Here is a 25257-nt window from a genome sequence, read left to right on the forward strand (position 1 = left end):
GGTCTATGGAGAATGTTTTCAAATCCTTTAGTTACTTCTGGGTGTTAGGAAACAGCCCTTATTTGTATGAGAATGTATATTTTGCTGAATTATTTTTTATCTAATAATCCATATAAAACCTTATTCATCCATGATTTTTTTTTCTAACAAAACACATGCTTCCAAAGGTTTGTATCTCAGCTCACGCAAGTAGAGAAAAATGATGGTGCCAATACCATCTTTTAGGTATTTTCTTCCGAATAATATCTTTTAGATATAGATGCTCTAAAAACCACGAGTGTCCCGAAAAAAAATAAAAAATCGCCATTAGTTACCATCCTGATTTTTTTTTCCAAAACAAATTTACAACAGGAATTTAATTTAGACAAAACTTTCCCACTTCAAGAGTTGCACTACAAAACATTTATCAGAGTTAAATAATGGAAAAGTTCTGGTGGATTCTCACTTCCAGTGTTTTCAGGTTGAATGAAATTCCAGTGCTTTCATGCTACTGTGTATTATGTTTCTTCCTGGACAGTTTTATAGTCTTGCTACAGCGCTGCTGTTTTATAGCTAGCAACCTTGGTTAATAGTTTTCACTGCCTTGTTCAAATATCGTGGTGCTGCATAGATGGCGACTGTGATCATTTAGTCACAGAAGGTCAGCCAGTTACAGCCCATTTTCCCAGTAAACCTACAGGGATGATTCTGTTTTAAAAAATCATTAGCCCAAGCCTACCATGAACAAAAGCTTTCTTGGGTCAGCTTGGGGTTTGCTTTTACATGTCAGTGAACAAAGCTCAGTGCATCAATACTTTCAAATTCAAAAAAAAATTAAATTTAAAAAATCAATTATTATCACTGATATAAATAAAAAAGATCTAATAATTAAAAAAGAAAAGATCACAACCTTATTAGTAAAAGCTATCATGATTCCACAACCATTCAGAGTGTCTATCAAATGGCAGAGGGAAATGGTTCAGAATTTTGTATATAGAGATCTCTACATTGCTGTGAACATTTTCAGAAAACCTCTTCTCTTCTCCCCTTCCCTCCCCTTTCCTTCCCTCCCCTCTTCTTCCCTCTCCTCCCCTTTCTTCTCTTCTTAACAAGTGTTAACAACTTTGTTCTGGAGAACAGAAGCCAAATGACATAACAAAATCCGTAAGTTACCAAAAGGAAAATTCTCAGTTCCCCAAAGATCAGCCTTGCTCAGGACCCTCTCTCTGATAGTGGCTGAAAGAACAGAAGAAACTCATATGATACATCCCCCCTCAAAAACTCTCCCATTTAACAGCATTTGCAGTTCACAGCCTTCCTGAAACAAATGTGTTTTCTATATATTTAGCAACCCTTAACAGATTTTTCTTCTGTGAACCTGTCCCACCTGCCCTTAAGCCCACACAAGACAAATCATCCTGCGTTCCACTTCTCAGCCACATCTGGTCTGAAGAACCTTCTTCTGTTTGCCTCAAGCACAACTCTTGTCCACTTCAACTGATGATTGTTCCTTGTATCAGGATAAACACTGATGAAGCAGTCCTCCTGCCCAAGCCATTCAAGATTTTTGTTCTTTGCAGCAGAATAAACAGCAAGGAAACAATCCGCCATTCACCGATGCCACTCATAACTTGTCACATCCCCTATACTAAACTGCTGTTAGCAGCAGTGATGCTAAGCTGTCATTTCCTGGCAGCTGTGTCAATAGGTAGTGAAAGTACTTTGAAAGAGCTTATCTGTGAAAGGGTTTTAAAAAGTCATTCTAGTGATTAAATTGTGCCAGTAACATCAAGCTTATATAGGAAGCAGCGTGGGGACTCTGCTTGGAGGCAGCAGCCAAACTGCTGTGCCCACCATAGACTTACTTAATCTGTTCAGTGAGTCTTTCCTTGCAGTCTGTGTTAGGAAGAAGAAAATGTGGACAAAGAGCTCCCTCTCAACTCACCACACCTTGCTTTTTCTGCCTGCCCAGGAGCCCCACACTCGGTCTGTGGAAGCTGACTTCAGGAAAAAAATCATTTAAACTCTTCACTTTAAACAAAAAAGAGCATGTGACAGGAACGAGGATATTTTTCTTCATAAGGCAAGATTTTCACTCATCTATCTGTCCCAGCTTTCCTGGAAGTGACAAATAAAATTCTCATTATTGGGTCAAATCAGACACGGATTGGGACAGAATCAACAAAATCAATGAAAGTGTAGCGTTCTCTAAAACCTGGCAGAATTGAACAAAAATCCACTGGTCAGCCATGGAGAAGCACAAACATATCACTAAGTGAACAGTAAGTGTGGAAGAAATGTGAATACTCCATTAGCTAATACAGTGGCTTAAAAGAGAAAGAAAAAAAAAAAAAAGGAAAAAGAAACAACAACAAACTAGATCTGACAGAATCAATGTAATTAATTTCGTAATAATACTTATTGAATGTGATTATTGTGAATAGTCATGAAAATCTGCTTGTTTTTTAAAGCTAGCAGTCCAGGGCATATGACTCTTAGCTGATTCACAAGGCAGAAATGGAGTTCAAGAGTCAAATTTTCAAAGGCAACTTCATGAAGAAGAAGTAAGTCGTAATTCAACACCAGTATCTTCACATGAGTGCCACATCTTTTCCTAAAAATGTCTTGATTTTAGCACACAGACTTGCACAGAGCCTTTGAAGAATTTGCTCCCAAGCTCAACTGTTACCCACTCCCTGCAAGATTTGTCTTTTAGAGTCATAGGGATGATTCAGTTTTGGGCCCTATACCCAAGTTTTCTCCAAGCTCATGGGAACTCTGTCGGAGTAAGGATCACTGTATCCACCACAAAGGTGATTTAGAAAGTATGTTTTATCAGTCTCCATAAACAGCTGCATTCATATTAGTGGCAGTGAAATTCAGTTCTAACATCTGCAACACGTTCAGGCCTAGGAGAGGGAATTAGCAGATTTCAAAACACGGCCACATTTCAGCCATCAGAGTCCTCTCTTCAAAAGACAGAAGGAAAAAGAAAATGTCCACCACAGAGATCTTTACTGGAATGCAATTCTGACTGCCCATGTCTTATTTCTTCAGAGTCATGGTTTGGTAACAACCCCGCCTTTTCCCTTTGCAGAAACAAATAGAGGGCCCCCGTGACTTTCAATTAATACACTTCTAAATTCATGGAAACATTTTCCTTAATTCCCTTCCTTCCCATATGAAAAAGACACTTGGTTTAGTGCTGGTGCAGCTGTTGCTACAATCCAAGGTAGGTGCCCTTGAAAATAACAGATGGACAAATGCTTACATTGTGTATTCAGAAACAGTTTGGCATTCTTTCTGTGCCCAAAAGGTTGATATACGTGCTATATTAGATCCTCCTATTAAAAGTCTTATAAAAAAACAGTAGATGCATAACAGTGCTTCTTACTTCCGAGGTCACTCAACTTTCATTTTACTGTCTCCGATAACAACCAGACTCCCAAAGCTCTATTCTGGAGGAGAAAAGCATCTTACTCTGTTCTTTTAATATGATATGCAGACAGAGTGATCTTTCTTCTGTCTCTCACTACATAAATTAATTTGCAAGATGCATCTAAATCAGCTTTTACAAACAAAGAAGGGATCAGAAAAATGAAAAGATTAAAAAATGGAAAAAGGCTATAGAAAAGAACATTATACTGACATGTCATTGAGATGCCAATGCAGCAGAGCATCCTTTTTAAATTCCCTGTCTCAAATATGCATATGAAAAAAGGCATGCTTCTCAGGGGATGCTCCCCTGCACAATATACTGGCCTGTCTTACAGAGTCCCAAACTTTCTTTTCAGGAAAGACCCCTTTGCACACAAGGCTCTTATTTCCTCAGTATTATGGGAAAACAGTATCCCTGCTTTTATTTTATTTTCATTTTCAGGCATTTTTTCAGATGTAAATTCTTCCCCTGAAGAACTGTTGATATAGACTTCCATTACAGATTTCCACCTGCAGTAATTGGTTTTGCCATATATTGCTAATGAAGCCAAATAGCACAGTTGCTGCCTCTTTTTTTGTGTGCAGTCTACCTGGAGATTGTAGAAATGGGAGACACATCCTCAGGATGAAAAATGTCATTATCAAATTCACATATTTATGTCCCTCTGATTATTTAACATATTACATTTTGAAGACTTAGGCTAAAATTTGCCAGTATTTTTACAATGAATATATATAATTCATAGTGGCTATCTATAATTCACACTGGGCAGGACTTTTGTAAATTGTCTGTGCCATTTTACTGAAAAAAATGAAATTTGCTTCAGCAAATAGTTGCCACCTTAAAAAAAAGAGAACTATATTCCTATCAAAACTGCACCTCTTTCTATAAGTATGCATTTAGTACTAAAGGATGCTAATTATTTTGATTAATTGAAGTTGCTGTCATATTAGGCATATGGGAAACAGAAGTTATTCATACAATTAGCAACATGGAAGCAGCGTGTTAGCTTATTCAAAAAAGACACCCACATAGGGCAATTATATTATTTTGCATTGACTGACAAAGAGCAAAAGTATGTTTTTAACACTGAATTTTAATCAGAATGTGACTTTTGACAGACAAAATATGAATAAATTTTAAGCACTTAGAGGTTTTTGAATATATAATTTGAAATATTTATAAGAGCAGGGTATTTGTGCACACAAAATAAAACAAACTGGAGGCAATCAGTGTGCAGATACATGATGTTATCACAGAAGACATCCTTTTAGCACCTACCTAAAGGGGACAATCTCTCATTTATAATAATAAAGATGAAGAAATTCACTCATGTTCTGAGATGGTGTCAGCTTCTGGACCCACAAGCAGAGGTGAAGAGTAGAGAGAGACATAGAAAAAAACAGAGATAGGGAATCTCTCCATTAAACGTTTTATCTAGTTTCATTAATTTCAGGTTTAACAGCTTAAGGAGGCAACACACCAAAACCCAAGACTAGTTGTTCCTCAAAATATTAAAACACTACATATCAATAAATATCAAATAACACTATATATCAATAAATATCAAAAACACTAATATTTTGCTTACTACTACTTGTATGTGTAAATCTGTTTAAAAAATCATGACTCAGGGCTCTGAAAATGCATGGGATTGCATAAAAGTTATAAACTGAGCTTCAAATAATTGCTGTGGAGATTTACTTCTTTGATTTCTGATTAGTGAGCATTTAGGTTTTGTGGCCTTACCTTTGCTCTTTCCTCTACAATAAGGAGGTGCAAAAAAATGCTTTTTGAGCAAAAATGAAATCTTGCTCGCCTCGTAAGAAGCAGCTCTCACTGCTTGGGGAATTACAGGCCTGGTAGCCCCACGCAGCAAGCCTGCCCAGAACACTGCAAGAGTGAAACCATGCGTGCCGGCAGCACCAAACCAAACACACAGCAGTGTCACGAGATCTGGGCTCCAACCTAATGATAAACAGACGGCTTCTTTGAAACTAAGCCACTTGGTCTTGATTTAGTTTTCAAGGTACTGAACATTGCTCCTTTTGGCAGCGCTGTGACACAGTGTAAATCAAACATAACATGACCTCGGGAGCTGTATGCACAAGCAGTTCCATCAGGCGAGGACTGAAAAACTCTGCAGACTTTGTCATAGATTTCTTGCAAAGCCATTAAGTTCATTTAAATGCTGATAAGAACATTTTCCATGACATTATTATTCCTGTTCTCCCAGTCATAGATTTGCATTGCTGTTCTGCTTGGGGCTTTTTTGTTTTTGCTATTTCATACAGGTTTGATTTCAGAGGGTGAAAAACTAATTAGGAACCATGAGTCCTTTCTAAGAAAACCTCATGTATATAATTAGGTCCTACTGACTCTGTCTGCTGTACATGTTGTCCACATGCTTCATGGTTTTCACAAAGAGAGATGCTTGCTGACCTAGGATCTTGTCAGCACTTGTGTTTACAGAGTATTTAAAGATAATGACTTATGTGACTGTCATACTAAATGTTCTGGTGTTGTTTTTTTCCCAAAAAAAAAAAAAAAAAAAAAGGAAAGAAAGAAAAACACATAAGTAATGTGTTACCATAAATGAATTTGAAAGAGCTGGAAAACTATTTACTGATCTGGCCAACATTAATATGCCCGGTTAATCTCCAGGAATTTGACAGGCCAAACACAAGTTTCTGCGTTAGAAGAATTGGATCTATGTAGCCAAGTGCACAGGTAATATAAAGCATTACTATAGGTGTTGCAAAACACCTACCGTGTGCAAATCATACAGTAGAAAAAAAAAGGAAGGGCAGCTTCTCTGCTGCAAGGCAAATCCTGGAGTTGGTGTGAGGTGCTCAAGCAGCAGTGCACAGTGGACAGTTCACAGCCAGCAAGCTGCACGCAGCCTGGTGGGTTATCATCTTGCTTGGAGCTTGCTCACAGTGGCCTTTCACCTGGAAAAACTCTGTTAGTGCACCGCGAGCGGTCTGCCAACAGAAGAATTACTCTGCTAATAGCAGCAGCCTGGCCCTGCTGCCACCCTTTCTAGAGGCCACACTCTTACCCAAGGTATAAGACCCGTGAATCTCTAACAAGAGCATCTACGAGCTACAACACTAGGAAAGGTAGCAACAATACACGGCTTGCAACTCTCTGCTCCCCTTGTACTGGCCCCCAAGAAAGAAGGCCACCAGCATGCCAGCATGACGCTCCTGCAACCGGTGGCAATGCTGGAGAACCTCAGCACACGCTGCACAATTCTCGCTTTCTGGCAAGCACTCCATTTACAACTGGCGGTCCACTCATATGAGGGGAAAGGGTTTCTGGTATTTGGCTTTCTCCAGACAGCAGAAGAGCTTCTAAAGGGCTGTCACAGGAAGAAAAACTGGAAAGTCTAATCTAGCAAAGCTGGCAGCACCTGAGCACTTTGGAAGAATACAGAGCTCAGTGAGATGATTCCTGTTGTGCTAGACTGGGGGTGTCCAAACCCTCTGCCTGGGCAGCAAGGCAGCAATGCCTTTTCCTGCTCTCTCTGCACTTGTGTACACATGTTCATGACACTGCCTTGGCAGCCTGCCTGAAAGAGTCACTCCCCTTCAGGAAACAAACAGATTGCGGTAACACTGCCCATTCAGGCGTTGCCTAGAGCTTCCTTATTGCTTTCTGTCTCATCTTCTGTTTTTCTGCAAACACAAAATGACACCCTGTTGTACCACCATGCCATTGAATCACAAGACGGTTTTGGTCAGAAGGGACCTCTGGAGGCCATCTGGTCCAACCCCCTGCCCCTGCTCCAGCAGGGCCACCCAGAGCAGGCTGCCCAGGACCACGTCCAGGTGGCTTTTGAAGATCTTCAAGCAGGGAGACTCCACAGCCTCTCTGGGCAGCCTGTGCAGGTACTCTGTCACCGTCACAGTGCTTCCTGATGCTCAGACACAACCTCTTGTGCTTGTCTGCACCCACTGCCTCTTGTCCTGGCACCGGGCACTGATGAGAAGAGCCTGGCCCCGGCCTCTCTGCACCCTCTCCTCAGGGATCTGCACACACGGACGAGATCCCCGGAGCCTCCTCTTCTCCAGGCTGACCAGTCCCAGCTCTCTCAGCCCCTCACAGGAAAGGTGCTCTGGTTCCTTCATCATCTTCCTGGCCCTTCGCTGTCCCCTCTCCCCAGTACATCCCTGGGAGCCCAGAGCCGGGCTCAGCGCTCCCAGTGCGGCCTCACCAGCCTAAAGCAGCCTGGGATACCACGAACGAGCCTTTGTGGCATGGCACATTGCTAGTTCAAGTCCAAAGCTGCCTTTGCCTTGGGCAGCACAAGCAGGCTCCACTCAAGAGGGAAGCAGCCAGGAGAGCTGTTTGGGGCCTCTGTATTTTCTTTAGTACCCCCAGTTATCAGGTTCAGGACGCTTTGTGCTACGCTATGTAAACAGAAGAAAAAGGCCTTAAGCAGCAAGCAAGGCAGCCTAAAGGGATCTAATAATGCCAGTAGACTTTTGTGGATTTCTAATAGTGTCCACACTTAGGATATTTTCTAATACTTATACCTTAATATTCAACTTTAAGTAAAACTAAAAGTTTTAACTTTAACTAAATCTGAATGATAACTCTTGCCATTCAGGTTTTTTAGCTTAAAGAGAAAGAGAGAGATGCCAAGGAAAGGTAAATTAAAGAGAGCGATGAAAGTTAAGACAACATGAAAGTTTCAGTTCTCTTGTTCAAAACAAAACACTGAGTGCAGGGCCTGGATGGTTCAGGCGGTCTCAAGATAAAAAAAAAAAATAGGCTGAAAGCTGGTTTTAGACACAGTGACATTAGGTACATTTGCATGTGCTATTTATATTAATGTATTTTAAAGATGATAAAGAAGGGCTCTGAGTCAGTGATTCCTCCAACACCCAGGTGACAGTCCTTCCTGTGGAGCTAACCTGCATTTGCAACATGGTATTTTGGCCTTTAGTAACCTTTATAGCCAACAGATTAATCATTAGCATTTCATAAAACAATTATATGCCAGGCATCAGATTTCTCTTGCTTTAATCTACAAACTCATACCACATGCACATCTCTTTGATGAAACACTTATATTATTCTTTTTTTATGGTACTTGTCTTTCACAGTAAGATTTTTCCTCAGATACCCACAAACTCTAGGATTATTGTCTGAAAAAGGGGAGCTCTCTGCTAGGCTAGGAGGTTAGGGAGCAGTGCACTTAACAGGTGAAAAGCTCCTGTACCCTAGCATCTGCCCAAGCACTGCAAAAGGCGTACACAAAAGGTAATACTAGATTATAATATTTCAATACTTCTCCCCACCGATGAGCTACCTGTTCCCTGTTTGACCCTGTTCCTTACAAAGCAAATGCAAAATGGTAAACCAGATCCCCTTTACCAGGCAGGCTCCAGACAAAGGGCTGTGTGGACACCAGGAGGAGCCATGCAGCGCAGAACATGCACGGGCTTAGTCCTGGCAATACCTCTAGGTGATACGGTTATCAGAGACTTGGGCTTTCTAAACCATATTCTTATTCAGGATCTAGATGGAGGCTGCTGCTGTTTCAAATACCCTTATGGTTACATAATGGAACTTAATTGTACTTAAATTACATGAAATTAAAGATGGCAGTTACACCCTTCACCTTCAAAGAGGTTTTAATTCGATCCATCCCACTATCAAGTACATCTGTACATACCCATTCTGGCATATTACTAATGTGTTTAATGGAAATAAACAAAGCCATGTGTTTTACATTAAAACAAAAAGCATGAGGTCTTGGTTACATGACAATAATTTCAATGGAATTTTATTTCAGCATGGTATTATCTTGTGGGTCATAAACAAATTCACAAGATACTCTTTCTCTCTATGCCTGAGTTCTCATGTACATTAGATGCCCTATTATTAATCTAACCAGTAAGGTATTCTGATACTATTAAAAATTGTTTGGGGATGCTTCTGGAAGTGAGAGTAGCAAGACTCTTTTTCAGATCCTTCATTTGTAAATAAATAAAGAAATAAAATTTGAAGTGATTTATTGCAACTGTCATTTAATATACCTTCAATATTTATTCAAGACAGTTATTACATGTTATTACACCTCTAAAAGTCATCTGTATTTCAAAGATTTCTTTGTCATTGTCTTAAATGCATAAATAGACTCAGCTGACTTAGCAAACATGTGACTAGCACACTACTGCTCAGAAATTTCTTATAGTATAAGGTATTAAGCCAAAAAGGAAGTATAATGCAATACGTTCTTTAAAGTTATAATGGAACATATGAAAAAGAAAACACAACGCAATATGACTTACTCCTGTAACTAGTCTAACCGGAAAAAGTAATTATAGTCAGCTCTCCATTAACTCTGGGTGGATTATCAAATTTGGAAATAAATTATGCTAAGGATGCAGAACAGCTGCCTTGTTTCCAAACTGGCCAATTAAGGCTGGCAGGGCTTATTAACTCACACGCAGCACCATCCATTTTCAGCATTACAGCTCCCAGCCCTGAGCAGGTGCTGGGCAGTTAGGTGGCAATGTACTTGGGCAAATAAACCCTCCTGTGGAAGGCAAACCTGGAAGCGTGGCTCCAGGAGACTTAAGTCCTGCCTAGGAGGCACAGCCCCCAGCTGCCATCTCACGCCGTGGTTCCTTCTGCCACATGAGAAAAGGCAGTCTGGGGAGGAACACACTTGACTGGCTTGCTACCAAGGGACATTCCTAGCTGCCCTCGAGCAAGAACAAGACTATCACATGTAAAACCCCAAATCCGAGTTTGAAGATGCACTAATTTCTACAAATCTGCAGTAGTACTGTAAGTTTTTACAGCAGTTTACCAAGAAGTGCATATAGCAGACAAATCTCAAGCTCACAGATCAATCCAAACTTTCTTCTTTCCTTTAAAATTGTTAATTCTCTCAGCTATGAAATCTTTGGGCTACATTCAGGCTTTTTCTGGAAGGAAGCACCATCTCTATTTAGAAACAGTACAACTAGTTCATTTGATGAATTACTTCATCTTCAAAAATAAATTATTTATTGATTTTATTTGATGTTATTAAGCCTTATTAGCATCATAAGCAGTATGTATCAAGTATTTTGGCCAATGCAAGGATTTTACCTTAAGTTTTCATATTCTAAGAAGCATTTATCTTAACCTAATCAAGTCAGCTGTAGCTTACAGAATACACATATAAAAGTTAGTTGGACTGCTTACTGGAATTGTTCTCCAGCTCAGCTCATATTTCTGAGATAGATTTTTTGAACTAGAAGGTACGTTCAGGTGAATGATTCTAGGTACTGTGTCTGCTGCTTCCCTATTCTCTTTCTATATGTCCTTTTAAATATGTCTTCAAGGAATAACTAAGAAACTGCTTTTCAGTAGCAGGATTTCTGTTGTAACTTGAGCGTTGCATTCAACACCTGGATTTAACAGACAGGAGCCAGAGTGGGGTGAGTTCCCCACTACCGCTGCCCAGTGCAGTGAGCAGCTCTCTGATTACACAGCAACATAAACATCATGCAGCCCCTCTTCTGGAGGGGGATAAAATACTCTGCGACAGGAAGCTACTGAGCTCTGAAGAAGTCAACCTGGGTACCAGGTGCACTACAGGCACTGCAGTGTGCCCCAAAGCACGCCAGCTAGAGCTGAGCTGGCCAGGCTGCTTCCTGTGCCCTGGCCAAACTGGGCAACCCAGCCTAGTGGTGCTGGTGCGGTGTGTGGAAACCCATAAAACCCAGAGATGGCGTCTTCTCATTTCAAAGGCATAGGCACCTGCTACGCCAAGGCTCTGCCTATACACAAACGTACCTAATTTCTGAATAATATCACTACAGCTGTGAAAGTAGTTGACATCTTCAGTGGTAAGTGCTATATGGCTTATTTATTTTAAAAACATAAGAGTTGCCAAGACTGAAAAATAATTCTTGAGACTAGTAATTCTTATTCTTAATAGGCAGAATATATATATATATTTTTTCAGAAACACCTGGCACTTCAATAAAAATGTTCTGAGACTATACATAAGAAATCAACAAGGTTTATAGCTGACATAAAAAAAGACACAAAAAAGAATGAGAGATACTCACTAGTTACCTTCCAATGGTTACTGAAGTGTTTTTTGCTTTGTTTAAATAAAACTAGTAGAACCTGTTCTGGAAATAGCTAACCTCAATTTTAAAAAGATGACAACAGGCTTCCACACTTGAACCTTAGCCTAAACAAAGCCATCAAGAAGAACAAGATAAGACCTTAAAGGTTATAGCTCTTGCGAAGCTTCCTTTTATTTCACACCTTGAAATAATAAAAAAACAAACCATACTTACATCTTCTTGTTGAAGGTTGAATACTTCAACCCAATAGGGAAGACCTTTTGCTGAACTATTTCAAGTTGGAAGGGGGTGTGGGAGGGACAGAACAGGGAGAAAAAGGCAGAGACATAACAGAAATATTAGGGAAATATTCACAAAGGCCCTGAAGCTACTTTAACAGATACAGAAAATCTGATAAAGCATGGACTTCTCTTCCTCGGTGAATTTCAAGTAATGTTTTCGAACTCTTTGAAAAATAAGACTTTAACACAGGCTGACAAAATTGGCTCAGAAGAGGTCATGGATTCTTAAGGCTAATGCCTGGCTTCAGATTCTGTACACGCACACAAAAAACTCTGACCTCTTTCCACCATTCTAAAACTCTCTGAAACAACATTATTATTACAAAGCCACATCTATTTTTGTTTTCTCATTATATAAATATAATTGACTGTTTGTCATACTTGATATTTTTGGTCTTAGCTAGTGATTTCTATTAGTGCTCAGTGTCTTTATTCAGGCAGGAAAAGTAGACTGAACGTGAGAACCCTGTTTTTACTCAAGGGACTGGAACAGGGAGTCTAGCTTCAGTGGCTGATGGAGTGGAGTCACGCTGAGGCAGGCTCGGCACATTGGGTTAAAGGTCCTATCACAAGCTTCAGAAGCAATACCAATCAATGTCAGACCCACAGAAATACCTTGGCCAAAATTGCAGGGTTCAATGATCATTTCTCATACATAATTAAAGCAAACAGTCATCCAGCTGATTTGTAAAACTTTTCTAAGGCCATCTACTTGCATACACTCTTTTAATCAACAGGAAAAGCTGTATTAGCAGTCACCTTTCTTGCCATATAGCATGTTCGCTATTGTTTAAGAACAGAAGTGGAAAAATCCACCAGGATTTAGGTGCAAAGGGCAGGCACTTACCATAACGGCAAACACAGGTCAATGGTAATGTTTGTAATTCTTTTACAACTTAGACACCATCATTCTTGTTCTAGTATTTTTCTTCTTTCAAAGGAGAGCAGCAAGATGAGTTAGCTCAAGACTGGCATTTTTTCTTAGAAGATAATTTCCCATCATTTTAAAACCAAAATTTTTGTTTGCATATTCTGTTTAATAGGCGGGATTCTTCCTAAACTCTTCAGAAATGCTTTTTTTCTTAAATTGAATTGTTTTTGATTATTTCCACTTTTACCTTGAGCCATACTGGAGTAATGAAAGCTACAGATGATAAGCATGGAGCGACTGATCTTTAGGTAAGAAACTGAAGACTTTCATAGAAACTGAGGCATCCAAAACCAGTGGCAATCCTTCAAAAAAGTGAACATAATGAAATACTCATGGTGAGACAGTTAACTTTGAATATGTTAGCCTTGGTATCACCTATAAATATGAATTAAGCCTAAAATACTGAAGTTATACAATGCAATTTAGACTGCAGTAAGATGGCAATAAAAACATGGCTTTTTACGTAAATGACCACCACATTAACACATGTCCCTTTCCAACATCCTGCATCCTGGCTTGTATCAGGTATAGTGTAGGCAGCAGGACCAGGGAGGTGATTGTCCCCTGTACTCTGCTCTGGTGAGTACTGTGTTGAGCTTTGGGCCCCTCAGTACAAGAAGGACATTGAGGCCCTGGAGTGCATCCAGAGAAGGGCTACGAAGCTGGTGAAGGGCCTGGAACACAAGTCCTGTGAGGAGCGGCTGGGGGAACTGGGGTTGTTTAGTCTGGAGAAGAGGAGGCTCAGGGCAGACCTTATTGCTCTCTACAGGTATCTGAAAGGAAGGTGTGGGGAGCTGAGGGTTGGCCTCTTCTCGCAGATAACGAGTGATAAGACTAGGGGGAATGGCCTCAAGTTGCATCAGGGGAGGTTCAGGTTGGAAATAAGGAGACATTTCTTCTCAGAAAGAGCAGTCAGGCATTGGAATGGGTTGCCCAGGGAGGTGGTGGAGTCACCGTCCCTGGGGGTGTTCAAGGAAAGGTTGGACGTGGTGCTTAGGGACATGGTTTAGTGGGTGACATTGGTTGTAGGGGGGCAGTTGGACCAGATGATCTCGAAGGTCTTTTTCAACTCTAATGATTCTATGATATGGCTGAGCTGGGATGAACCTGCCTGGAGCGCTCTGTATTTCCCTAATTTTGCTTGCAGAGCAACCTGCAGACGAGGAAAACAAACAAGCCCAGCTTAGCCAGCAGCTGCACCCTACCCAGAAGGTCACCCAGGACCTGGGGTGCTTCTCTGAGCCCCCTGGGCTAGCCAAGCAGAGCGGGGTCACCCCTCGGGGCTGGAGGCCCTCGGGCCCCACAGACCTAGGCTGGAGGACGCGCTTTTCCCTTCATTTCCATCACGCTCCCCCCTGCCAGGGAGCATCCCCAGCAGCTGAGAGGAGAGCCCGCAGCCCCACCGTGCAAGGGGACAAAGCCACGAGCGGAGCAGCGGGAGGGAGCTTCAGGAGGAGGAGAAGGGCTACCCTCCATTTGGGGCCACCAGCCCCCACGGCGGAACAGGGGGAACCTCCAACTAGCCCCGAGGAGTTAATGGCGGCGAGGAGCCGCCTCCTGCCCGCCCTACGCCGTGACTCGCTTCCTCCCACGGACGGGAACTGGGAGGAGTGAGCGGCCTCGGGCTGCCGCCCCGACCCCGCCAGCGCAGCCAGCCGCCGTGCCCCGCTGCCCGCCGAGAGCCGCGGCCGCCGCGGCTGGGAGGGACGCCGCCGCCACCGCCGCCGCCGAGCCCCAGCTCCCTGCGGCCAGCCGCCGCCATGCCCGCCGTCGACAAGCTCCTCCTGGAGGAGGCTTTGCAGGACAGCCCGCAGGTAGCGGCCCGCCGCGGGAGGCGACGCCGGGGTGATGCACCCGAGGTGGCGGGGCCGGTGTCCCGGGGAGGTGACACCGCCGGGGAGCGGGGGAGAGGGGTGTCCGGGGGCCGGGGAGGAGGGCAGGGCGCCGGGGAGCGGAGCGGGCTCCCGGCGGGTGGAGGGAGGAGTGGGTCGGGGGCTCCAGCCCGTCGGGGGGATGCTCGGCGGCTGGCGGTGGAGCAAGTAGGTGGCATCCTGGTGGCATCGGGTAAAGGCTTTGGGCTCCTGATGATTGTTTGTCAGGGGAACATAGGCTATGGCTGCGGCTGGGGGCTCTGGGGAAGGAGCAGGGTGCGAGGAGGTCAGGGCACAGTGCCTTTTCTCCTCGCCGCCCTCAGGTTAAGCCCTCCTGTGGCTCTTTGTTGTCCCTCGCGTTGTCCCATCCCGGGGTGCTTTGGCTTTAGGGGGTGCCCTGAAGTGTTGAGCTCTGTTTGGGGAGGAGAGGTGGCATGGCTTGTCACCCTGTCTCCCTCCGTGCTCCGTGAGAGGAAAGCAAGCTGTGGCGCTGTGCGTCACCTGGCCCCAGCGTGGGCAACAGAAGTAGGCTGAATGGATCTCGTTGCCAATGTGCCCATGCTCCTTGTGAGGTGTCCCAAGGGGTGTAGCTCAGATACAGGAGCTCCCCGTGGGACAGGTGAGGTTTGGTGAGGTGAATCCCACTGAAGGTGACCTCGTTCTGAAGGAGTCTCGGAAAGGAGGACAGCAGTTACTGCCTTTTCCGCCCCAGCCCTTGCAGGCAAGGGAGGAAGGACATTTTTTCTCTCACCCCCATGCTCTGTCAAACCCAGTGTAGCATCTGTGCTGGGAGCCCCTCTCAGCTGCAGAAGGGACCCGTGAGCACTGTGGAAACCCCGCAGCAGAGAACATGCCATGTAGAGATGGTTATGGGCATTTCAGAGAGGTGGGTGGCCTTGTGGGAAGGGAGGGTAGAGGGAAGGAAGAGGGGAAGTTCATGTGGAAGAGAGACATGAGGGGAAAAGGAGAGTGGAAATCCCACAGAGGGGTGGGGAAGGTGCACTTGAGGTCAAAATGCGGTGCAGGCAGAGATACACAAGTAGTTGGTGAAGCAGGGAAGAAGGAAAGAAGGGCGGGGTGGATCTGCATGGATCCTGCTCCCGGTGCCCTGTGTTGTAACCCAGACTCATCTGCTTGTGGACCAGGAGGACAAATCTGTAGGTAAGCTGTGGAGCAGATTGCTAAAAGGTGTTGTGGAGTCTGTCATGAGACATTTTGAAGGAAAGGTTGGACGTGCACCTGTCAGGAATTTGTGGATCTTGGGGCTCATCTTGATCACCTCTTCTTGTTTTTCTGTGATTCCGTGAAATCCCGTCCCAATAAGAATGATTTTTATCAAATGTTTGATGAGACCCGTGGAATCTCAAAGCCTGGAGATTTTCAAAACTCAACAGGAAAAATTCTTGAGTAATCTGATGCAATGTCAGACTGAGACCTCCTTTGAGCTGGGGTTTGGACCAGATGACCTCCAGAGTTTCTTTCTGACCTGAATTGTACTATGTTCCACAGTTTAACAAAGTCTGCTAGATTTATTACAAGCAGTTATTAACATTTTTAGTAGTTACCTCCCCAGAGCATTCTGGAGCTAAAGAACTTGACATGCAGGATACGTGAACTCATTTTCCTCTTCAATCAACACTTCTTTCAATGATTAAAAAAGTAATGCTGACTGAAAGCAGCTGAACAAAGCACTGAATTGTATTTGGAGGTCTTCATGTTTTTGTTCTGACCTGAAGGCTGGTAACATCTCCTTTCCAATTACTGGAAACAGTGGGCTGAACATAAACCTGGGTGTTTGCAGGATGTTTTGGCTTGATTCGGTCATCACTTTCTGTTCAAGTTATGCAACTTTGGAGGGATGGGCATTGTTTAATTTTATCGAGTGGCTCAGCATTGCTAAAATCTATTTTTTCGTGCAGGGAAATAGATCTTTTTTTCCCCCCCTGGTCTTTTGCATTTTTATTACTTTTCTCTTGGGGAGCCCTTTACATTCACAGCCCTACGGGTTGCCTCTGTGAGCTGGGTACTGCAAAATCAAAGCAAAAAGACAGTCTGTGTCCCACAGAGCTGGCAGTGTAGCAGCTTGTGTGATCACTACTTACTTTTGCATAAAGTGACCTGATTCTCTTCTGCCCTGTGCAGTCACTGGCAGCAATGCAGAGGGACAGTAAAATGAGGACAACCTCACTTTGCAGAAAGTATATTAAGTATGTAAATTATGTGCAAAACAGAAGAGGATTAGGCCATTGTTATTTCTTCACTAGTTTCCTGAAACTTGATTTCTCTCTCCCTGACAATACAGTATTTTGTCTTGATACATCTCCAAGCACTGACCAAAAAAGGCCTTAAGGAATGGCTTAATTTTGAAGTGCTTGGCCATGGCATAGGAGAGGAATTGACGTAAGCAGCCATGCTAAAACCAAGGGAAATACTTACATGAAGTAAGATTTTTATTTTTTTCCTGTGTTGCCAGCAGCCAGGATGATGGTGCTATTAACGAGGCCTTCAAAAACATTAGCTTAGTATTTGGATTCCTGGTTTATTTCAGCAGCGTTATCTGCTATTCCAGAAGTTGTCAAAACAGAAACAATAAAAATTGCATACATTGCTATTTTGTTGCGGTAGTTTAAAATAGTGTTCTTAAATGTGAAAGTGTCCAAGCATGACTTCAAAACTGCTTAATCATTTATTGTTTTTCTTATTTTTGAACAAAGTGCTAATAGCTGAGGCCAAGACCTTCAGAAATACTTTTCCAGAACTGCTCTACCTCAACGCATATTTCAACATTCTGAAAAACTGTGTGTGCAAAAATTCAGTAAGATTTAGGAATCTGAAAGAATTCAGATTTGAAAACCTGAAGACTGGGAGGCAGAAACGTGATGTGTACCCTCATTCAGGCAACTACTTCTTAATTTTTCAGTCTTAACTTGAGATTGGTCTTGATTAACGCTATATGTCAAGCTTTATTATTTTTTACCTTCTCTAGATTTACTTTTTTTTCAACCATCCTCACGCCCTTTGGAATTCATCTGCTTTTGTAAGACGTAACAGGGAAGATAAGCACTGTACAGATAGGAGATAGCTTGATGACCGTAGTTTTGCTAATTTTAATTAATGCTTCATTGAAGATTAAACATTTTAAACTAGATATTTTTGAAAAGCAATATGTTTTCAATTACTGAAGTAACAGTTTAGTACTGAAAACTCTCAAAATCATGCCACAGTCCCTGTAGAGAGGTTCTACACAAAGGGGTCCTTTATAAATTTGTGTTCTTGGTATCAATTTTATTGATTACTCCTTTTCTCCATGCTTTGGTTTTTGTTTTCTTCATTTGAAAACAGTATTTTGTGTTATGTATCTCCTTCTATGCTGAGATCTCCAGCTAGTTTCCCAAAGGCATTAACTGCCAGTGTCTCTAAGGTACGAGGTGTTGTAGCAGCTTAGCATGTCAGCAGACTGAAATGCTGAGAGCTTTTTTGTTGCTTGAAGTATGGAAGTACTCCTGTGCAATGTCTAGAACAAAGCCCCAGGACTGACTCCCATGTCATGTACTTTAACCTCTGGGCAACAGTAATTTCTGGCTTAGATACTTCTCATCAGAGATGAAATGATAGTTTAGCTTAGTCCAGGGTTCTTGAAGGATGCTGATTTTGAGCTTTTCAGGACAAACAAAATCTTGGCAGAGACTTGCAAAGAAGAATAAATGCCTTGGGGAAGTACATGTTAAAATACTGGAATTACTTAAAACTTTCTGAAGACTCTAAAATAAATTTTCCAGATATGAACCTGGATATTTCAGCTGTATTAGAGGTTCATGTAATAGGAGGGCAGATAAAGCACTTGCTCTGTTACAGGACTGACATGATTATTAAAGTACTGCAGTTTATTATGGGTGCCCCTCAGATAAACAGATGAAACTAATTAATGTCATATAAACTAGCTGTACAGACGGAAAGACACTGCCGCTTAGCATCAAACAGATTGGATTTACCGAAGTTAAGACTAAGGATGTATCACGACTTTGTTAAAGGGACACGGTCAAATTTAGTGACGGCCTTTCCTCTTTCGATACTCTGTTGCTCTAGCAAAATCTGGAGCCAGCATTATTCTGAGATACTTTTCTTTCCCTTCTCTGAAGCTGTGTCAGCAACACAATTCATTGGTACTGGTGATTCCACCAAAACAAACCAAGGGAATTCATGTCTGTAAGATAAAGCCAGTCATTATGCTCTTCTTTTCTCCGGTTTGCTGACAAGGATGAGCTAGCAGAATGGAGAAAGTACGGGGTATCTCTGAGCGGGTGTGTGCTTGTGTGCCAGTTGTTGCAGATGAACACGGGGTTGTTTGGCGTGGCTACGTCAGCAGGGTTTGGCAGCAGCCCTTTAAGAGTTGCTCAAGACAGTTGAGAGTGAATAACACTCTGTAAATTACCTAATGGAAAGGGGTGCTTTTAGTGCAGCCTGACATTAGAGGAGTAAAGTGAGCAAGCACTGGTGTTTGACCCAGAGTCCTTAACGTGGTTAGGATTACTGTAGTCAGCAGGCAGATATTCAGGATTTTTTACATTCCTGATTGTGTTGGAAGGAATGTTTATTAGTTAGAGGAAGAGTCCAGGAGTTAGGAGTTGGCCGTAGCGCTTTCCTCACTTTGTTTCCTAATGCCTCAGTTTACCTATCCCTACTTGGAGGGCTAATTTCTATGTGTATTAAGATTGTGAATAAACAAAACCATACAAAGTGGAAGATTTATTGTTTCTGATTGATTTGTATTTTTGCTACCACTTATTTGCACAGTCTTTTATGATTTTTTAAAAAAATATTTTCACTTGGAACTAAAACTGTTCGCTTTTTTTCTCTTATCGAAGACTCGGTCGTTGCTCAGTGTATTTGAAGAAGATGCAGGAACCCTTACTGAATATACAAACCAGTTGCTTCAGGCAATGCAGCGAGTCTATGGTGCTCAGGTAAATTTTCATTTGTGTTTCTTTTGTTCCATGTGCAGTAGAAGATAAGTTGTTGTTATGATGCTGTTATTTACGTGAAGGGTGCCAAGTACCTGCAGCTTTTGCGGCTTGAGAAGAGTTGTGGGTGTTTTCCATCTGATGTCGCAGCCCCTTCCCACCTTAATGTTCTGAAAAGTCATGCATATGAAAAAAAAACCTTACCTGATTTGTCTGTCTCCAGACTATTCACAAAAGAAATATTGTGGTATGTCTGTACTTTATGGTATATGGGAAGGCCAGCCTTTACAAAATTGCTCGCTTGCACCTAGGTGAAGTCAGGTATCACTTTAGCCACCTAACTTTGATGGTGTGACTCACCATCTTGAAGAAACTGTCCATGCCCATTGATTACAGAGAGAATGTACACTTTGAGTCATGCTGAACCTAAGTACCTAAGAAGTCAGTGTGAAAAATATGGGAGTAGGAACAGAAAAAGACAACATTTTCCTAAAGCACCTACATGACCTAGATGACTAAATCCCTTTGAAAGTAAAACTTTTAAGTCATATCCAGTGCTTTCAAAAATATTATAAATCTGGGTGATTTTCGGTGGAGCTAGGGATTCCCATGTGTGTAAGGCCAGATATTTTAAAGTACCATATCTAGGTCTTCAAAGACATACACGGTATCTCATAGCACTTGTGCAGGCATTTACGTAAGTTAGGTATGTGAGTTCCTAAGTAGCAACAGTTTTCCTATTCTTAAATCAGTACATCAGAGAAAATGGAAAGATGAGAGGAACAAGAGTGCTTGGAACGTACTGGGAGACTGAGTGCCTGATCTCATCTTACGTTATCAGTAATCAGCTGTATAGCTAGTGCAAGTATATGCCCATTTGGTGGGATTGCTCTTTGGGCTGACTGGTGCAGTGTGACTGGGAAGCAAAAGCAGTCTGCTGAGGGTCTAAATACTTACACCTGGAAGATCCGGCTTTGAAGATCTAGTCTTAATGTCCTGGATCCTGTGCAAATGCAGAGCAATCAGAGACTTGCAGCACAGCTCAGATGCTCAGAAAACAATACAGTACATAGCCAGGGGCTGGAGAGGTGGTATAAAAATCAGCTCTCAAAGTTTGTGATGGGCATTTTGTTAGTGTCGTTGAGCTTTAAGAGAGTGTTGGCCTGTTGGATGGTGGAAATGTGAGGCCAAAGAGCAGGTAGGATTGAAACAGGTGGAAGAAGGAAATCAGAGGGTAAATATGGTTTGGTTGTTAAGTGTTCAGCTTGTGGACCGTGTGTCTCTTTCCCCTGCTGATGCCTTTTTCAGATGCAGTTTTAGGAAGCAGTGCCTTTACTGTGATTCATGAAAAAATGCTTTGTCTGCTTTTGTTTGCCTCTTCCTTTCCATCTCAGTTTTTAGCCATCTCTATTTCTGTTGCCCCACTGTTATGACATTTCCTCTTTCTTCTCACTATATCAGCGCATTTACCCATCTGTACTTTGCAATATTACTGAGTCTTTTGCATTTTCATAGCATTTCTTGGCCATTTTCTTCCTGCTCAGTTCCTGCTTTAGTTTGATCTAAATATTCAATCACTTGTGAACATTAGATGCGTGCCTTGAAATATAGAATATTTGTTGCCATTTTGAGATGGGGAGCACATAGCAGGTTTTTTTTTTTTTTTTTTTTTTTTTAAAGTCTTTGTAAGGGTGCACTTAACAATGACTTAGGAAAATCCAGGTTTAGTGGCCAGAGTTGGAGACTTTACCAAGGATGTTGGCTTAGTGTTTAGTGTCAGTACTGTTGCTACTTCTGCCATTTAATTCCTTGGGAATTGTGTGTTGTGACTTCGTTTTGGGTTTGTGCTCCTGGGACCCAGAACTACAGTAGCAAAAAATGACACTGCATTAACAAGCAAGCAGCAATAGGTCATATGAATTATATAAGTGGAAAAGGAAGCTGAAACCTTTTTTCCCTTTATGTGCTTTAAAAAGTCTTGATATTCTTGCATGAGATTTAAGTACAATAAAATTGGGACAAAATTCTGATTTTTAAATAAAAATTAATGGGAACAATGAATTTAGCCATATACTATAGTGGTTAGTTCTACATTGTTGGTGCTGTGTAGGATAACAATGATTTCTGACTGATTTTACTGAGCTTTGTGAATGTCAGTGTATCCTTTTAAGGAGCTGTTTCTGAATATTTTGAAGGAATACACTCTTCTAGACTGAATTCACCTTCAGTTTTTGAGATGCACACTACTTGCTACAAAACTTTTGATGGCACTTGCCCTGGAAAGAGAATTGAAACACTGAATATGCACCACTGAAACTTGAGTGGAGGGTTAAGAAGAGTCAGGGTGCAATATTTCTTTGCTGCCTCATCACAAGAGAAAATAAACTTTTGCTGATGCTTTTGGTAGGAGACCCACTGTCTGGGCCTCATTATCTGCACACTAGGAGGTGTTCCCAGCACCTTTTCCTTTTGAGAGGGAATGAGATTAAGTAGTGGGAATGTAAAAGTAGAGAGTAGTGAGAAGACAGATTCTGAATTTCCTTTTTTATTTTCCCAACTGCTTTGTCTTTGCAAAGTCACTGTCATCCCCTGCTCTTATTTCCTTATCTGTAAAACAGGAATTTCAGTGACTGACCTACTTTGAAGTAGTGATTAAAGTTCTGATTGCACAGCCATAAAGATGGCTGGAATCACAGCTGTGGCAGTTGGACAGGACAGAAGTGGGTTGTACTGGTCTACAGTACTGAAAAATCAGGGTTTATGCCCTCTGAAAACAGTTACTACAGTCTTCAAAATGTAAATCTCTTTTTCTTTCTAACTGTGTTCTGAACTTTAAAATCTCCCAGGTTTGTCTTGATATTTTCAAGATGTCCTGGAGAAGTTTACTAGAATTTTGGTGTTTCTTTGTGATGAAAACTTGGGTTTTCCTGTAATTCAAACCACTATAGCTTGTGATCGAATAACAATAGTTGATGGTTCTTAATGGAGCAGTGCAGAGTCTCAGGGGACTTGCAATTAGTACCAACTGAAAGCTGTTAATTATCCATCTGGATATACACTTATATTTGTCCCAGAACCCTGCTTTGTGTGCAGAGCAGCAGTAAGTTTGTAAATTGACAGCTCAAGCTGCTCTAAATGCTTGGATCAGTGCCTTGGAAAGGAATGCGAGAAAGATAGAAGTATTTGCCCAGGGATTTTTTTTGAGCACTTGGAAAGCAGGATTTTTTTGAAAACTCCTTTTCTTTTTTCTTAAACTATTAACTCCTCCTCCTTCCCTCCTTTTTTTTTTTTTCTTGAAGCTAGAGGAATTTGGCTATGTGCTGGGGCTCTTACATTTCAGAATGCTAGGTATTCAAGCAGGACTTCATTTAACGTGCCTTTAGTGCCAGCTGCTCTTCCAGTGACAGCAGAGCAGTTGTTGGGATGGGTGCATTTATTGGGATGGGCTTCAGTAAAGGCAGTAGAGAGACCTTTGAAGTGACTTGGAGCTGCTTTTGTCCCAAGGGTGGCAGCACCCTGTTGTGGGGTGGAGGCGTTTGGTGATGGACGTGCTGCCGAGGCACGTGGGGCCAGGTGGTGCAGGAGGGCCGTAACCCTAAGCTGCAGCTGGGTGGTGGGCTTCAGCAGCTCTCCTTTGGGTGCAAGACCCTCAGGCTGCGATGCTGCAAGGCAGGTGAGCGTGTGGTGCTGTGGTTAGGGAAAAGGTCACAGGAGCCAAACGTATGAGCTGTGCTCGAGGAGCAAGACTCGGTAGCTCTGACAAGCCCGTGTGTGTAAATACGGAGAAGCATTTTTATATTTCTTCTTCGAATAAACCACGTCCGTGTGAGTACGTGCTGTGCTTCCTGCTCTAGTTCTGTTCTCCCATCTGTGCTGTAGAACCCTGAAGTAGTTCATCGCATGGATGGTCTTAGAGAAGAAATATTTCTTATGGATTTTGGTCTTGTAGTTCTTCCTCCTTGCAAGCAAACCCTCATGCTACATCTGGCATTGCCGCTGTCTGATTTCTGAGAATGCTGTGTTAATTGTTCTGGACATCTTATTACCTGAGCAGTATGTAATGCAGCAAGCAGGGACTTAATTTACTGGGTTGCATGCTGAAGCTCTTGCAACAGGGTTTGACCAAGCTGTGCCCAGTTCACATTCCCGGCTTCCCACTGCCACAGTAAATTATTTTCAGAGCTTTGCCATCATCTCTACTTCTTCATCATACTACAGAAACAGCTTACGTGGGATCTTCACATAATGAAAAGGAATGGCGTTTAAGAACTCAGGAGGCTGTTGTGTCTCTACGGACTATTAGAAGGGATAAACAGTTAAGCAAATTAGAGGAAAATAAGATGTATTATGTCTTTGGAGAGAAGTTTCATCTCGTTATTTCCGGTAAATCTGTCTAGATATTGAAAACAGCGATGGCAGAAAGGGAATCAAAATAAACCCATGTTGCCTTTGGCAATATATCCAGAGAGAGAACAGCATGGGAATTGTGAAGAGTAATTCTGTTCGGCTTCAGTGTCTCTGCGAGCAGTTGTCTTGTGATTCCAGAGTCACATGGGTAAGGCAGCTTTATGGCCAGGCTCTTAAGGAAACTCTCAACAATTATGAAACAGCCTTGGTTTATATGCACCGCATTACTAGGTATCAGGACGGCTTGTATCTTTCCAGGACTGTTTTAAGTAGTGCTTTATAACTGTTATTTTCCTCCCCAAATTCGTGACACCTTGTGTCTGCATTTTTCAACAGCGCTTCTTGTTTGATCTTACCATCTAATGACTTCTGCAAAATAGTGTATATATTATTGTTCCTTTTTCAGTGGAGGTTTGCACCATATACCTGTGCAGTTCTTGAGGTTTATTCACCATATGCTGCTAACAGGTAAAGGGTATTAGCCCCTGAGAACTAATGCGTTTACAAAGCCTTGGGAGTTGATGTTAATACTGCTGATGAAGTGGGAGCCACCATGCTTGGAAGCAAGCCAACGTTGCGCTAAGCAGGATCTGGAGACCTGAGTACTGCGAGGAAGCGTAAATATATAGATGCCCTGCTGACGGGAGCTGTTTTGCAGGAAACTGAAGATTCTTTCCCTACTTAACTAGACATCCTACGGTGGCTGCTTTTGCTGTTTTACAGCAGAGTTTTGACTGGCGCTCTTTTTTTTTTTTTTTTTTTTTTCAAGCTGTTAGATGATCCTTTGCTGAACTTACCGCATTTGTGAGGACTGAATGCCATGCTGTGAATCAGCAGCAAGGCAAACTGTATTTTAGCCTGATCTTGTGAAGTGCTGGGCAGCCTGAGCACCCCAGTGAGGCTTAGCTTCTCTCAACATGGGGTTCAAGATTCCAAGCAATTTAATATGGAAACCTAAATGTGTGGGACTGTAACACTTACCAGACTGCTCGAAAATTATATTTTGTAGGAAGATAACATGCGCATGTAGACAGAGATGCATAAAACAGCCATATCAAGACCCAGTTCTTTCTGTGCTGTGTCTGGTTTTGAAGGTCAGTGTGTTCCCTAGTTCTGAAAGGATGAGAAGCCTGCAACTGCCTTGTGGACCTCCTCTCTCAACCACCTGCCTGATTTTTTTTCCTCGTTTATCAGGCATTAAGCTTTCCCAAATGTAAGCCGGACTTTACTACGTGTCATTCTGCACATACAGACTGCATGAATAAATGCATTTTCCAGTCTCT

At 42.3% G+C, this 25257-nt stretch overlaps 1 protein-coding gene across 1 annotated transcript in view; it reads left to right on the forward strand.

The window, feature by feature from the left end:
- The first annotated feature begins 14298 nt into the window (after positions 1 to 14298).
- Positions 14299 to 25257, forward strand: part of APPL2 (adaptor protein, phosphotyrosine interacting with PH domain and leucine zipper 2) — a 36490-nt gene continuing 25531 nt past the window's right edge. The window contains exons 1-2 of the mRNA XM_035563468.2: positions 14299 to 14549; positions 19472 to 19570. Of these exons, the coding sequence (XP_035419361.1) occupies positions 14496 to 14549; positions 19472 to 19570 (153 nt within the window). The 5' untranslated portion in view covers positions 14299 to 14495. The remainder of the gene's footprint in view (positions 14550 to 19471; positions 19571 to 25257) is intronic.

This window comes from Cygnus atratus, chromosome 1, assembly GCF_013377495.2.
Source record: "Cygnus atratus isolate AKBS03 ecotype Queensland, Australia chromosome 1, CAtr_DNAZoo_HiC_assembly, whole genome shotgun sequence".
Taxonomy (NCBI): domain Eukaryota; kingdom Metazoa; phylum Chordata; class Aves; order Anseriformes; family Anatidae; genus Cygnus; species Cygnus atratus.